Source organism: Schistocerca cancellata, chromosome 3, assembly GCF_023864275.1.
Source record: "Schistocerca cancellata isolate TAMUIC-IGC-003103 chromosome 3, iqSchCanc2.1, whole genome shotgun sequence".
NCBI classification, from domain to species: domain Eukaryota; kingdom Metazoa; phylum Arthropoda; class Insecta; order Orthoptera; family Acrididae; genus Schistocerca; species Schistocerca cancellata.
The window spans coordinates 402,255,422-402,271,166 of NC_064628.1; the positions used below are offsets into that span (position 1 = coordinate 402,255,422).

The 15,745-nt window shown below is 39.4% G+C and overlaps 1 protein-coding gene across 1 annotated transcript in view; it reads right to left on the reverse strand.

Annotated features, from left to right (window-relative positions):
* The window catches only part of LOC126176336 (sodium/potassium/calcium exchanger 4-like), a gene marked incomplete at its 5' end in the record, with an annotated part of 108,225 nt that overhangs the window by 17,634 nt on the left and 74,846 nt on the right, over window positions 1–15,745 (reverse strand). Inside the window, one exon of the mRNA XM_049923488.1 lies at window positions 2,814–2,915. Coding sequence (XP_049779445.1) covers window positions 2,814–2,915 — 102 coding nt within the window. The remainder of the gene's footprint in view (window positions 1–2,813; window positions 2,916–15,745) is intronic.

The following is a 15,745-nucleotide window of genomic DNA, read 5'->3' on the forward strand; positions in this document are numbered from 1 at the left end:
CCGTTAATATGAGGACAATCATGAGGTATATTGCCACAGAACTATATTATAAACACTTTTCATTTTTCATACTATGTTTTTCATATATGTATGCGTGCGATGTGTGAAATATCAATATACAACCGAGGTTGGCAGTACTGCACAGTTTGTAAGCCCTGTGAACAGGAGCTGGTTGTTGGCAGGTGTAGAGACAATGGGCAGTTGATGTTGAGATGTCTTGTAATATGCTTGCTTTGAGAAGGTCAAGGATAGAGGGAATGAAATGATGTATTTGAAAAGCTGTTACATAGAAAATTATTGAATACTGTCACGATCAGCATTTATAAAATAAAAGTTGGAAGTTTAATTATGTGTCAGTTCTTATGCAGCAGAACACACGCCCTGGACCTCAAATTGATTTAACAAACAGCAGACAGCAAGATTCATCACTGGACCACGAGTGTGCAACAACGACCAATAAAGGTATGAAAGTTATATTACTCTAAATTCAAATTGTGATGATACCTTTCTTTCTCCATGTCTTCAACCCTGTATGTACTCTGTTGCTAGAATGAACAGCGTGATGGGGACTTGTGGTTGACTAGGCACACCAGGGAGACCACACAGGTTTAAAATGATAATTTGTAGCTTAATATACTACTACTGATAATAATTAATATTTGTCCCCCGGAGAAAGAGGTGCATTACAAAGTCACAGTATAGATTCAGGTCTAAACTATCCACAGTTAAAGTGATTGAAAATATTGTTAGTGATATATATGATGGCTTTGAAAACAAATTAATCTCTTGTGCAACTCTCCTAGACCTGAATAAAGCATTTGACACTGTATCTCATAGTACTTGAATCATGAAATTAGGACACTACGGCATGGAAGAGGACACCCTGAAATTATTAGAATCCTACTTAAGCAACAGAGTACAATTTGTTAGTGTAAATGGGCAGCTGTCAAACCCACAAACAATAAAAAGAGGTGTGCCACAGGGCTCCATACTTGGGCCCTTCCTGTTTGTAGTGTATGTTAATGATATGCCACAGTATTTGCCCTGTAAAACAGTCCTCTATGCAGACAATACTACAACTTTTATCAATTCAGGACAGACTCTTGAATCTGTACGAGAAAAAATAATACAATATTTGAAAAATCAGTTCATTGGTTTAGTGCAAACTCCCTATACATAAATGAAATAAAAACTGAGGAAATATTCTTTAATTTGAAGGTATCAAACAAAGAAAATAAGTCTGTTAAACTGTTAGGAATGATGATTGACCAGAAACTTAGCTGGGATAAACATATCACATACGTCTGTTCTAAACTTGCACGTGCTATTTTCCTACTTTATAAGCTTAGGAATAATGTCAGCCAAAACTTACTGATGCACTCATATTTTGCTTATATCCACCCCCATATTTCATATGGTATTCTGCTCTGGGGAAATTCTCGCAATTCAGTATCAATTTTTAGATCGTAAGAAAAAGCTCTTCGATGTATAGTGGGTTTATCTCCTAGGGATACATGCAGGGAACTTTTAAAAAGACTTAACATCATGACAGTTCCTTGTTTGTACATCTATTATTGCTTATTACACTTAAAAGAAAACATAGCTCAATATCCCCTTAGGTCATCTGTCCACACCCATAATACAAGACAAAACCACACAATTGATCTGCCATACTCTAGATTGTCCAAGATATGTAATAGTTATAAATATGAAGGCCTTGAACTGTTTAATATGCTCCCTAAAATTGTACAAACAGTATCTAAAAATAAATTTAAGACAACATTGAGTCAATGGCTCAAAGGTAAAGCATTTTACTCAGCTGATGAATATGAAGATTGTAATATTGCAGATTTGCTGTTTTAACATAGAGAAAGGCACCTATGCCTGTAGTAGGACCTAAATTTGGAAAAACAATATCTAACATATAGGCATAGACCTATATCGAGTGCTCTATATTTGTATCAATATCTTAGGATAATGACATAGTGTTATCAACATGTATATGATAATGCCGTAGAGTCATCAACATGAATACTCACTGCTTAATATAAATTTGTATAATGTTTTCTTTTTTATTGTCAGATTAACACTATATAAAATTCCAAATGTTTGCTATTGTACTACACTAACATTCATATGATTTATATATACGTTGTTATGAGAATATAACCATCTTTATATTGTAGTTGAACTTATTAACGAAGCCCATTGTATAACAAATACTGAGCAGCTAATAAAGATTCTTATTCTTATTCTTGTGTGTGAATTAATCAACTTTTTAATTCCTTCTCTCTTTGTATTAAGACAACTGGTCAAACAACACAACAGATGCAAGCTGCATGTCCACTATCAGACTTGGGTGTGGTAGTTCAAGGACTAGTGTTTAGAAAATATGGCAAGTGATTACTGTGTCTATCAAAGAGGAAGGAAAGAAAGTTCTCTTTTATAGTTCTGTTGATGTCAGAGAGAAACATCACTTTTACAAGATGATGATGGAGAAAATCAGCTGACTTTTATTCTAACATTCATCTGAAGCAATATAGAGCACCAAGGGAATAACTTGACATGGTTGTCAAGTACGCTGTTCTCCCTGCTAGTCTCCTGAGACAAATAATATTTGTAAATTTCTTTTCTTAATTGTTCTTTGAATGAATGCAGAGAGTGAAGGAATCAGGCTGTGCCTAGTACAAAAAGTGCCATGTTGAGCAGACCGTTGGGGGAGAAACTATCTCCATCTTCCTCACACAGTGCTGTATGCTTTGTGCTTCATAATGAGCCTAATAGAGAACTGTGACATTATTTCAAACACTAACCTTTACGAACCATGATGACGGTGGTCACTACTTCTGGAAAACAGGCTCCTGCAGCAAGAAAAGTCAGACCCATAACTGAGTCTCGAATGTGGAAAGTATCACCTAAAAATAAAAACATTCCTCATCAAATTTCGTAGGATCATATTATTCTCATTTGCAAATATTAATATAGCTCATAACCGTTTTTTTTTGTTAGTGAGCAAAATTTTTTACCCTATAATGAAAAAATTGCTAAATAGAAAAGAAAAAAATCTAGTTGCAATGCATAGAGATAGAAGTTTATTTTTAATTTTTTTCATTCTCTGTTGGCATAGGGAATAACTGTCTGCAGTAATATACCTAAAATATTTATTCAGCACAAAATGAACAAAAAGAACATGGCATATAGAATACTTAGAGAGGCCCATAAAAACCTTATAATTCTGACAACTTTCCAGAACATTCATCTTTAACTGTATTTGTTGCAAGAAAAGAAACCAGTTTCCAGTCAAATAAAACTGGTAAACCAAGCCTCCTTTCCTGGGTTTTGTTTTCTGGTACAATGATCTTTTATAAGCTGTGTAAACCCAGCAACCTGATTTATGTTGTCTCTGCTCTGCTGCTCTGGTTTTTTAATGAGTACAGGATGGTGTTTACTTGAAAATGTTCACAATACTACAATTTTTGTTTCACTTTCTCACACATTTCTCATCCACAAAGCCCTATTGTTGGATGATGACCACTTTCTTAATTTTGTACAGAAAATAGTATATAAACCACACTGGCATTCATAAAAATACAGAAATCCAGTGGTAGATTAGTCAGCAAAGTGTTTTAGAAACACTGTACAAGGACCAGTGATAGATCTAACAAATAACTGAAACCCACTGATAAAGTGTGGCGCAGAGTACACTATGCATCATTGCTTGCATACTGTCTTATATTAATGCACCAGATGAAAGTACACTGCAGCAGTCCTTGATGAAAGTCTCCCTGCTCAACACCACTTCCTCTGATGATAATCCAGCCAAAATATTCACAAACTTGAATTAAAGAAAAAATTTGCAAGTTCACAGGCATCGAAATTCTTGAGTTTTCATGGATGCTGATACACTGGGTGCAGATCTGACATAGCTATTGCTCATTTATTTGCTCAACTGGGACGGTCTATTTTGGACAATGTCTGCCTGATTCGTGAAAACCTGGTGTATGAAAAAATGGTAATTTTGGAAACTACATAATCATTTGAAAAACTGATAGGTTAGATTTTGCTACTCAGGATGGACTATATGCAATTAATACAAATTTGTTCTGTGAAAAATGTGGAGGCCTAGGAACTTAGAAAAGTTTATGAAACAATTATGTGTATGTGCACTGGAAATACCTTGCTTATGAGTAGAAATGGCATATTGAAAATTATGGTAAATTATGCAAAAATCTTAATTAATGACTTAAACAGTTAATGAAATATGCCACCTTGTGCATAAAAATTAGGCTGACAAAGCTAACTGGAATCTAACAAGCACAGAGGAAAATTCTGCAATAGAAAATGCTGCTATTTCTGAATTTTAATGTTAATTACCTCATAATTAGTTCAACAATACTTTAATTATGTTAATGAAAATTTGATATCCCAGACTCTATAATGTGTGGTGTCATCATTCTGAGATCTATCTATTAGCTCAAACTGTTATAACTATTATGTACTTTAGTAGAACATTTCCTCAGGGTGCATACACGGGCATGAAAAAAAATTTCCAGTTTCACCAGTTAGAAATACACTTTTTACCTAGGTGAAAATACATTTTTTCTGGGTGAAAATACATTATACACAAGGTGAAAGTACATTTTTTTCTGTGTTAAGTGACACTACACTTTCCCACGGAGCTGTAAAACTTATCAAGCCTTGAAATGGTAAAGGTTTCATACGTCAGTGTACAACTTCCTGTCACTGTAGGAAACAAAACCCAGCAAAAAACAATGGATTTTGGAAAGTTTTTTGATGCACGGCAAAAAGTACACTGTATATTTTCATATTACGGAAGTATAAATATGAATTCTACCATATACAGCACAGTAGCTTCCACTTCCAAAACACTGAAATCGAAATAGCACTGTGTGATGCACTTTTGTCAGCCAGTCAATGCTCCTGTCATGTCATCTCACCAGCCAGTAACAGAAAGTATTCAAATCTTGGTACACTTGACATAGTCAGCCAACAGCAACATCACTGTTAAGTAGCATGAACACACAAAGTGGAAAAATTAACGTTTTAAATTAATATCATACAGTATGGCTACAAGAAAAACTTAGCTCTCACATATAATACTTGTCATCAAAATTTTTTTGCTGATTTTCCTTTTTTTTTTTTTTTTGAGCTTGTGGTCAGGCAGAATCCTAAGATCACCGCTTAAAGTGCAGCAGCTGAATATTTGTAACAAGTATGATTATAAATTTCACTGATGTGCACCAAAGATTTCATGAGTTACCTGGCTAAATACACTTTGACATTTGCTACAAAAACTGATTATGTATGAAATTGCTCAAGAATTCAGCTCACACTGTTTTTTAAGGATAATTATACATTTTACTGTCATTATTGCATATTTGTAATTTATGAAAGAACTAAAATAAATATGAAAACTAACCTTGAAGCTTGTTTTCTTTTAGCCTCTATTACCCTTAAAAACACGTAAAACAGGGATGTGTCAGTAAAATGTTAAAAAAGTCACAAACGGTTGGTCTTCTGGGTCCAACATTTTTCTGAATGGTTGGTCGTCGAAGGTTTAACTTTTGAATGAGAGTTAAATGATCTATGATTTAAGAAATTCATCACACATTCTCACATGTAACCTAATTCATCTTGTGTAAAAGGAACTTTGCTTTGAAAGTAATGCTTATCAAAGTTCTCAAACCACCATTCGAAATATTTTCCCATGGCATGTTAGAAATGTGAACAGTTGTGATGTCACACTCATCAAAAGCAGTTTGTTGTTACAGTGTGTTCCATAGTCTTTGTCCTAAAGCCTTTGGTACATTTTGCTGCTGGTAGATTTTTGTGTCTGCTCTGTGTTTTGTTGCTTAAATAGCATATTTTCTTTGCAACTTAAGTTTTATTTTGCTGCATTTATGTTTTATTGCTGCAGTATTATTTTGCAGAAGTGGACTAAAGTGAAATTCTTTGTTGTAGTGTCACTTTTACCTGTGAAAATTACAAAAATTTAACTGAAAACTAAAAGAACGCAAATTCCTAGAATTCTAAAAAATTCCCGCATTTGTCACAGTTTTCCCAGTTGTCCTGGGGCATATACACCCAGTTAATTAGCATAATTTCTAGTAAACATGGTTTTAAACAAAACTAAATCTATTTTGTACAATGGGAAATCTAGGATGGAATAACGACAATATTATGGAAAGAACAGATTGCTATTCAACACATAGAGGATATGCTGACTTGCGATAGGTACACTAAAAATACCACTATACATCTGAGCTTTCAGCCACAAGGAACGCATACATTTACACAAGTACAAGTTACACACAGACAACTGCTGGCTGTGGCAGCTGAGGCTGCAATGTGGTGAGGTTAAGTTGGACGCTGGGCCAGGAATTGGGAGGGGTAGCACTGGGCCAGGAAAGGGGAGGGGTAGCATGGTAGGGGTGGGGATAGGTGCAGTGCTGCTTTTGGGAGTGTGCAGGGATGTGGTGAGGAGAGGGCAGGTATGTTGGGTGCAGATGGGAGGTTTGGAGGGCAGGAATAGAAGGAAAACAGTAAAGGAGAGAGCTGAAACCAGACGTAAACAGTAATGAAATCCTAAACTCAGATTGGAATGTATACCACAGAGACAGGCTGAACAGTGAATGGGGAGGTGTGTTTATAGCGATAAGAAGTGCAATAGTATCGAAGGAAATTGACGGAGATCCGAAATGTGAAATGATTTGGGTGAAGGTCACGGTTAAAGCAGGCTCAGAAATGGTAATTGGATCTCTCTATAGGCCCACCGGCTCAGCAGCTGTTGTGGCTGAGCACCTGAAGGATAATTTGGAAAATATTTCGAGTAGATTTCCCCACCATGTTATAGTTCTGGGTGGAGATTTTAATTTACCGGATATACAGGGCTATTACAAATGATTGAAGCGATTTCATAAATTCACTGTAGCTCCATTCACTGACATATGGTCACGACACACTACAGATACGTAGAAAAACTCATAAAGTTTTGTTTGGCTGAAGCTGCACTTCAGGTTTCTGTCGTCAGAGCGCTCGAGAGCGCAGTGAGACAAAATGGCGACAGGAGCCGAGAAAGCGTATGCCGTGCTTGGAATGCACTCACATCAGTCAGTCATAACAGTGCAATGACACTTCAGGACGAAGTTCAACAAAGATCCACCAACTGCTAACTCCATTCGGTGATGGTATGCGCAGTTTAAAGCTTCTGGATGCCTGTGTAAGGGGAAATCAACGGGTCGGCCCGCAGTGAGCGAAGAAATGGTTGAACGTGTGCGGGCAAGTTTCACGCGTAGCCCGCGGAAAATTGGCTCATGCCACAACTGGAGACTGACAGCGCCGATTTCATCTTTCAACAGGATGGTGCTCCACCGCACTTCCATCATGATGTTCGGCATTTCTTAAACAGGAGATTGGAAAACCGATGGATCGGTCGTGGTGGAGATCATGATCAGCAATTCATGTCATGGCCTCCACGCTCTCCCGACTTAACCCCATGCGATTTCTTTCTGTGGGGTTATGTGAAAGATTCAGTGTTTAAACCTCCTCTACCAAGAAACGTGCCAGAACTGCGAGCTAGCATCAACGATGCTTTCGAACTCATTGATGGGGGGACATGCTGCGCCGAGTGTGGGAGGAACTTGATTATCGGCTTGATGTCTGCCGAATAACTAAAAGGGCACATATTGAACATTTGTGAATGCCTAAAAAAACTTTTTGAGTTTTTATATGTGTGTGCAAAGCATTGTGAAAATATCTCAAATAATAAAGTTATTGTAGAGCTGTGAAATCGCTTCAATCATTTGTAGTAACCCTGTTGACTGGGAGACTCAAACATTCATAACGGGTGGCAGGGACAAAGAATCCAGTGAAATTTTTTTAAGTGCTTTATCTGAAAACTACCTTGAGCAGTTAAACAGAGAACCGACTCGTGGCGATAACATATTAGACCTTCTGGTGACAAACAGACCCGAACTATTTGAAAAAGTTAACGCAGAACAGGGAATCAGCGATCATAAAGCGGTTACGGCATCGATGATTTCAGCCGTAAATAGGAATATTAAAAAGGGTAGGAAGATTTTTCTGTTTAGAAAAAGTGACAAAAAGCAGATTTCAGAGTACCTGTTGGCTCAACACAAAAGTTTTGTCTCAAGTACAGATAGTGTTGAGGATCAGTGGACAAAGTTCAAAACCGTCATACATTACGCGTTAGATGAGTATGTGCCAAGCAAGATCGTAAGAGATGGAAAAGAGCCACCTTGGTACAACAACCGAGTTAGAAAACTGCTGTGGAAGCAAAGGGAACTTCACAGCAAACATAAACATAGCCAAAGCCTTGCAGACAAACAAAAATTACGCGAAGCGAAATATAATGTGAGGAGGGCTATGCGAGAGGCGTTCAATGAATTCGAAAGTAAAGTTCTATGTACTGACTTGGCAGAAAATCCTAAGAAATTTTGGTCTTATGTCAAAGCGGTAGGTGGATCAAAACAAAATGTCCAGACACTCTGTGACCAAAATGGTACTGAAACAGAGGATGACAGACTACTAAATGACAAACTACTAAATGTCTTTTCCCAAAGTTGTTTCACAGAGGAAGATTGCACTGTAGTTCCTTCTCTAGATTGTCGCACAGATGACAAAATGGTAGATATCGAAATAGATGACAGAGGGATAGAGAAAGAATTAAAATCGCTCAAAAGAGGAAAGGCCTCTGGACCTGATGGGATACCAGTTCAATTTTACACAGAGTACGTGAAGGAACTTGCCCCCCTTCTTGCAGCGGTGTACTGTAGGTCTCTAGAAGAGCATAGCATTCCAAAGGATTGGAAAAGGGCACAGGTCATCCCCGTTTTCAAGAAGGGACATCGAACAGATGTGCAGAACTATAGACCTATATCTCTAACGTCAATCAGTTGTAGAATTTTGGAACACGTATTGTGTTCGAGTATAATGACTTTTCTGGAGACTAGAAATCTACTCTGTAGGAATCAGCATGGGTTTCGAAAAAGACGGTCATGTGAAACCCAGCTCGCGCTATTCGTCCACGAGACTCAGAGGGCCATAGACACAGGTTCACAGGTAGATGCCGTGTTTCTTGACTTCCGCAAGGCGTTCGATACAGTTCCCCACAGTCGTTTAATGAACAAAGTAAGAGCATATGGACTATCAGACCAATTGGGTGATTGGATTGAGGAGTTCCTAGATAACAGGACGCAGCATGTTATTCTCAATGGAGAGAAGTCTTCCGAAGTAAGAGTGATTTCAGGTGTGCCGCAGGGGAGTGTCATAGGACCGTTGCTATTCACAATATACATAAATGACCTGGTGGATGACATCAGAAGTTCACTGAGGCTTTTTGCAGATGATGCTGTGGTGTATCAAAAGGTTGCAACAATGGAAAATTGTACTGAAATGCAGGAGGTTCTGCAGCGAATTGACGCATGGAGCATGGAATGGCAATTGAATCTCAATGTAGACAAGTGTAATGTGCTGCGAATACACAGAAAGATAGATCCCTTATCATTTAGCTACAAAATAGCAGGTCAGCAACTGGAAGCAGTTAATACCATAAATTATCTGGGAGTACGCATTAGGAGTGATTTAAAATGGAATGATCATATAATGTTGATCGTCGGTAAAGCAGATGCCAGACTGAGATTCATTGGAAGAATCCTAAGGAAATGCAATCTGAAAACAAAGGAAGTAGGTTACAGTATGTTTGTTCGCCCACTGCTTGAATACTGTTCAGCAGTGTGGGATCCGTACCAGATGGGGTTGATACAAGACGTAGAGAAGATCCAACGGAGAGCAGCGCGCTTCGTTACAGGATCATTTAGTAATCGCGAAAGTGTTACAGAGATGATAGATAAACTCCAGTGGAAGACTCTGCAGGAGAGACGCTCAGTAGCTCGGTACGGGCTTTTGTCAAAGTTTCGGGAACATACCTTCACCGAAGAGTCAAGCAGTATATTGCTCCCTCCTACGTATATCTCGCGAAGAGACCATGAGGATAAAATCAGAGAGATTAGAGCCCACACAGAGGCATACCGACAATCCTTCTTTCCACGAACAATACGAGACTGGAATAGAAGGGAGAACCGATAGAGGTACTGAAGGTACCCTCCACCACACACCGTCAGGTGGCTTGCGGAGTATGAATGTAGATGTAGTTGTAGATATAGATGTAGATGAAGGGGGAAAGACTGGTGGTTGCACTGGTGGAACAGAAGGCTTTGCAGTGCTGCTGGAGTGGGAGTAGGGAAGGGAAGACATAAATGATGGACAGGGACTAGCAAAGGTTGCCAGTGTGGCTATGGGAATGTAGGATATATTTCAGGAAGGGTTCATACCAGCACAGTTCAGAAAAGATGGTGTTGGTAGGAAAGATACAGATGGCGAATGCTGTGAAGCAGTTACTGAAGTGAAGCAAATTGTGTTGGGCTGCATCTGCAACTGGGTGGTCCTTCCATCTCTTGGCCTCAGTCTAATGGCCATTTATGCAGACAGGCAGTTTGTTGGTTTTCATACCCACACAGAAAGCACCAGTGTGGTTGCAGCTTAGATAGTCACATGACTGCTTTCACAAGTGGTCCTGCCTTTAATAGGATAGGACATGCCTGTTACCAAACTGGAGTAGGTGAGGCATGTGAGATCTGTTTCTGTACTAGGTCAGATGGGCAATTTCAGTCTGTGAAGAACTCAGTAAACCCCTTTTGTATATTTGACAAGGGAGTGCTCGTCACTACAGATGCAATGGCCATGGATGGCTAAGCTATATGGAAGATACATCTTGGTATGGAATGGATGGTAGCTGTTGAAGTGTATATATTGCTGGTGTTTCATAGGTTTTACATGGATAGAGATGCTGATGTAGCCATCTTTGAGGTGGAGGTCAACATTGAGGAGTGTGGCTTGTTGGATTAAGGTGGACTGGGTTAAAGGAATGGGGAAGAAAGTGTTCAGGGTCAGGAGGAATGTGGACAGGGTGCCATCATCCTCGATCCAGATCATAAAGATGTCATTAATGAATCCGAACCAGGTGAGGAGTTTGAGATTCTGAGTGGTTAGGAAGGATTCCTCTAGATGGCCCATGAATAGGGTGGCATTGGATGGTGTCATGTGGTGCCAGGACTTTTCATGACGATCAGGAAGGACGTAGTAGGTTTGGAGTCAGTCGGCTCTGGGAAAGGTAGTGTTCAATAGTGGCAAAGCCAGGGGCATAAGGGTTGTTAGTGTACAGCGAGATTGGCGTCAATAGTGGTGAGCAGAGCATGGCATCAATAGTGGTAAGCAGAGCACCATGTGGTAAAGGAACAGGAACTGTGGAGAGTTGATAGAGGAAATGGGTGGTGTCTTCCATATAAGATGGTAGATTACATGTAACAGGCTGAAGACATTGGTTCATGAAAGCAGAGAGTCTCTCAGTGGGGCACAGTAACCAGCCACAATGGGGCATCCTAGGTGGTTGGATTTATGAACTTAGGAAGCACGTAGAAGACAGGAGTGCAGGGAGTGGTAGGGATGAGGAGAGGGACAGGGAGAGGGAGAAAGAGAGACTCAGGGGAGAGGTTCTGGACCGGGCCTAAGCTTTATTTGAGGAGAGACTGGAGATCCTGTTGGATTTCTGTTCTGGAATGGAGTCTCTTGGGCAGGGTTTGTAGATGTATGAAACTGACAGTTTGTGGTTGAGAAAATCTGACAGCTGGTAGAGTCCTCCTGCCAGACAACCTCTGCAGTTCAGATCTACAGTGGTGGAACCTTTGTTTGGCAGGTAGGACTATAAGGTCAGGATCAGATTATAGGTGGTGAATTGCAGTTCTTTCTGTGGATGGAAAGTTGGAAAAGATGATGAGGCAGCATCTGAGGTCAAGAAATTCTGGAATGTTAACAGAGGGTGATTTGGAGACAGTGGGGGTGGATCATGTTTCGACAGAGGAGTGAACTGAGTCAGGAAGGATTCAGCATTGGCTTTGAATTGAGTCTGATTGATAGCATTTGTGGTGAAAAACTGTTTCCACTGTAGGGACCAGGAGAAAGAGAGGAGATCCTTAACAATTCCAGCATGATTGAATTTGGGAGTAACATAAAAGGTAAGACCTTTGGGAAAGAGTGATACTTCTATGGGACTATGGCTTTTGGAAGAAAGATTCATGATTCTGTTTCAGGTCTGTTTAGGATCGATTCTGCATGATAGTGGGAGGGAGTTTCTGAGGGTGTTGTAAATGGAGTTAGACTGCGAGGCAAATTTTGTTGGCTATGAGGAGATGTGGGGGAGATTTGGCAGCTGTTGTAGAGGCAGTGAATAGTGGTACTCCAAGGGAGGAGTAGGAAGTGAACAGGTTGGAGAGTTTTTTGAAGTTGCATTGTGCATGTTGCTCTAGTTCCTGGAGGGAAAGTATTTTTATCTGAGAGGTGGGATGCAGGAATTTGTGATTGCAGAGCAGGAGAATTTTACTGAGAGAGAGGAGATATTACAAGGACTTTTGGGTCTGATTTACATGGTTTTGCAGGACTAAGTTCATAAGGGCTATGGACTTGTGCAATTTGGAGAGAAAAGAGGTCATTGTAGAAGAGGGGCTGCAACTGGTGATGGGTAATTTGATGGTAAGGCCATTTGGGGAGCATTCCATGAGTTAGGCAACAATGCAGAAATAGTATGAGAGACAAGGTTCTGGCTAATGACAAGGAAACTCATCTGTACTGACACAGATGGAAGGAGCAAGGATCCATGGTGGAAGATAAAAATGCATAAAAGTAAATAAATTATGACAAAATACATGGCAAAAAACTTGTCAAAATACATAAAAATAAATGGGAAAAGTCCACAAAAAGAATGGAACAGATGGTGATGAGGGGAAAAGATGAAACCTGAGGAAGTATGGCCAATAGAGAAAGGTAAAAAATGAACTAAAGTTGGCGTGAAAACACAATGAGATCAAAGAGAAAAATAAATTAAGGGATGATAATGTAGGTTGCAGGTTGGTGGGTGGATTTGTGTGAAAGAGAGCAGACAGCCAATGTAAATGGATTCTAGGACTGGACCAAACAAATCACGTTTTCCTGCAGGGGTTCAACTACCTCTTGCCATGGCCTGAAATGAGGAATATTCCACCCACTATCCTTTCCACCCTTCCCACAATGGTATTCCGCCACCAGCTGAATCTTTGCAATATCCCTGACCATTCCTGCTCCAACCCCTACTCCTGACACATTGCCTGATGGCTCATATCCCAGTAGTAGACCTTTAAATGTAACAGACCTGTTTGGAAAGCATATTGAACAGATCAGTACCACAGCCCTCAGCTGACTGATGGCAAGTCATTGCCCAGATTAACAAGATAATTATAATGTCAGAACCCATAATCTCTGCCTTGTGAACGATGTAATATGAAAATGCTTATGAAATACCAATGTATCAAACTTACAGAATTTGGTCAATTTGTAGGTCATCTGAAATTGTCATAAATTTGTCGTATTCTGTTTTAATTATTATATAATGAAACTGCGTCATACCATTCTGTGGGTTTTCACTTTGTCAGCCAAAAGCATAAAGTAATGTTTGGGAGAACATGGAAACTACCATTATCCATATTTGTTACTAATGCATGTAACAAAACTTGCTAATATTCAAATAATTATGACATTTTGCAAAATAATGAAACCCAATACATGTAAACAAACTTCCAAAACATACTTTCTGTGTAAAAGACAGAATTACTGTTAATACAGGCCAAAAGTTCTTATAAAATGTATATCAAAAACATGGTAGGAGCACTGTGCTTAATTTCGTTACTGTGTGATTAAAGAAATTGCTAAGATCATAGTTCATTCTGCATATTTGATGCAAATTCAAGTGACAACATTTTTTTCTGGATGATTTGTTTGTAAGAAACAAGTAATGGTGATTGTAACATTTCTGTCTGTATGTCAAATTAACTTGATGAGAATTTTTTAAATTTTAAGTTGGAGAGCTCATGGTTCACTTTTGATCAGATATGTCACTCTGACTAGTAAAATGTTGTAAAATGTATATTGGTATATCCTTTATGTCATTTACTTAACATGATAAATGGATGTACATCCAAATCCTGTCTTATGAAGAATTTCAGGACATGAAATGACAAGAAGTTAAGTATCTGATGTACACTGCTCAACAGAACTGTATATATTTCATTGAGTGTTAATTTTCAACAAGCTTATATCTTTTTAACTGTCAGGAAATAAAACACCTTTCATGTAAATTTGTGGTGGACAGGGGAGAAAGGAAGTGAAAGAGAAGGAACTGATGATATCAGCCACATCAGGACTCAATTGCATTATCAGCAGTGACGAGTGGTATGGGCGCTGGATCAGAATTCAAACCCATGACCTCCTGCTTACTAGGCACTTACATTAACTTTTGTGTCATCAGTACACAGTGTTACCAAAAGTGTACAGACTATCTCAGCATTCTCACCTAGCACCACCTACCTGCAGTCCCTGTCCATGTCTTCCAAGGTTGCCAGTTTCAGATTCCTACAGGAAGCCAAACGATACTGTGCATCAGCACAAAAGATTGTGCATTCATTGACCATTAAGGTAAATCAATTATATGAATGCATGGTATCTGTTCTGAGACATCATCAATACTTCTGTCCAAATCAAATGTACCAACCAACAATACCTATACTTCGACAGTTCCCACCCATTCTGTACTGAGAAATCCCTTCTGTACAGTCTAGCCATGCATGGTTATCACATCTTTAGTCATGAGCAGTTCTTCTCAAGTACCCCAAGAGTGTCACTGTAGTCTTCATAGACCAAAATTTCTCTTTTCACCTTGTCTATAAACCGATACCTACAACCTGTTCTCTCCCACACACCCACTGCCAAGCCACAAAGGAACACCTACCTCTTGACTCAGTACCACCCAGGACTGGGGCAACTGAATCACATTCTCTGTAAAGATTTCAACTACCTCTCATCATGCCCTGAAATGAGAAATATACTCCCCATCTCTTCCACCACCCATCCAACCTAAACAATATCCTTGTCTGTCCCTATTCCAGTACTGCACCTAACCCCTTGCCCTATTGATTACATCCCTGCAAACGTCTTAAAAGCAAGACCTGTCACACACATCCTCCCACTAGCCTCTAATTCACCCATGTCACTGGTGCTTGTATCCCATCAAGGGCAGGGATACCTGTGAAAGCAGCTATGTGAGCTACCAGCCTAATGGCAACCACTGTGCAGTATTCTATGTGCTCACAAGCATTAACAAATGATCTGTCTGCACGAATGGCCACCGTCAAACTGTGGCTGAGAGACAGTTGGACTATCCAATTGCTGAACTTGCTGCCCAACACAACGTGCTCAACTTAAATGACTTTTTTATGGAGTGTGCAATATTTATTTTTCCCAAGGTCACCAGCTTTTCTGTACCGCATAAGTCTGTACTCTCCTTACAACATAGTCTTCGTTCCCATAATCCCAGAGTTCAATCTTTGCATATCCCTGTCCTCCACCTGCCTCCCACTCCATTCTTAAACATGCCTCAGCCAGTGCACCTGCATCATCTCAGAATAGCTCTTGTACACTATGTCCTCAATTATTTGTTTCATGTACTCCAATCTCTGCCTTTTCCTGCAGTTTTTATCCTTTACAGCTCCCTCTAGTACCATGGAGGCTATTCCCTGATGTCTCAATACATGTCCTATCATTCTGTCTGTTCTTGTTGTCA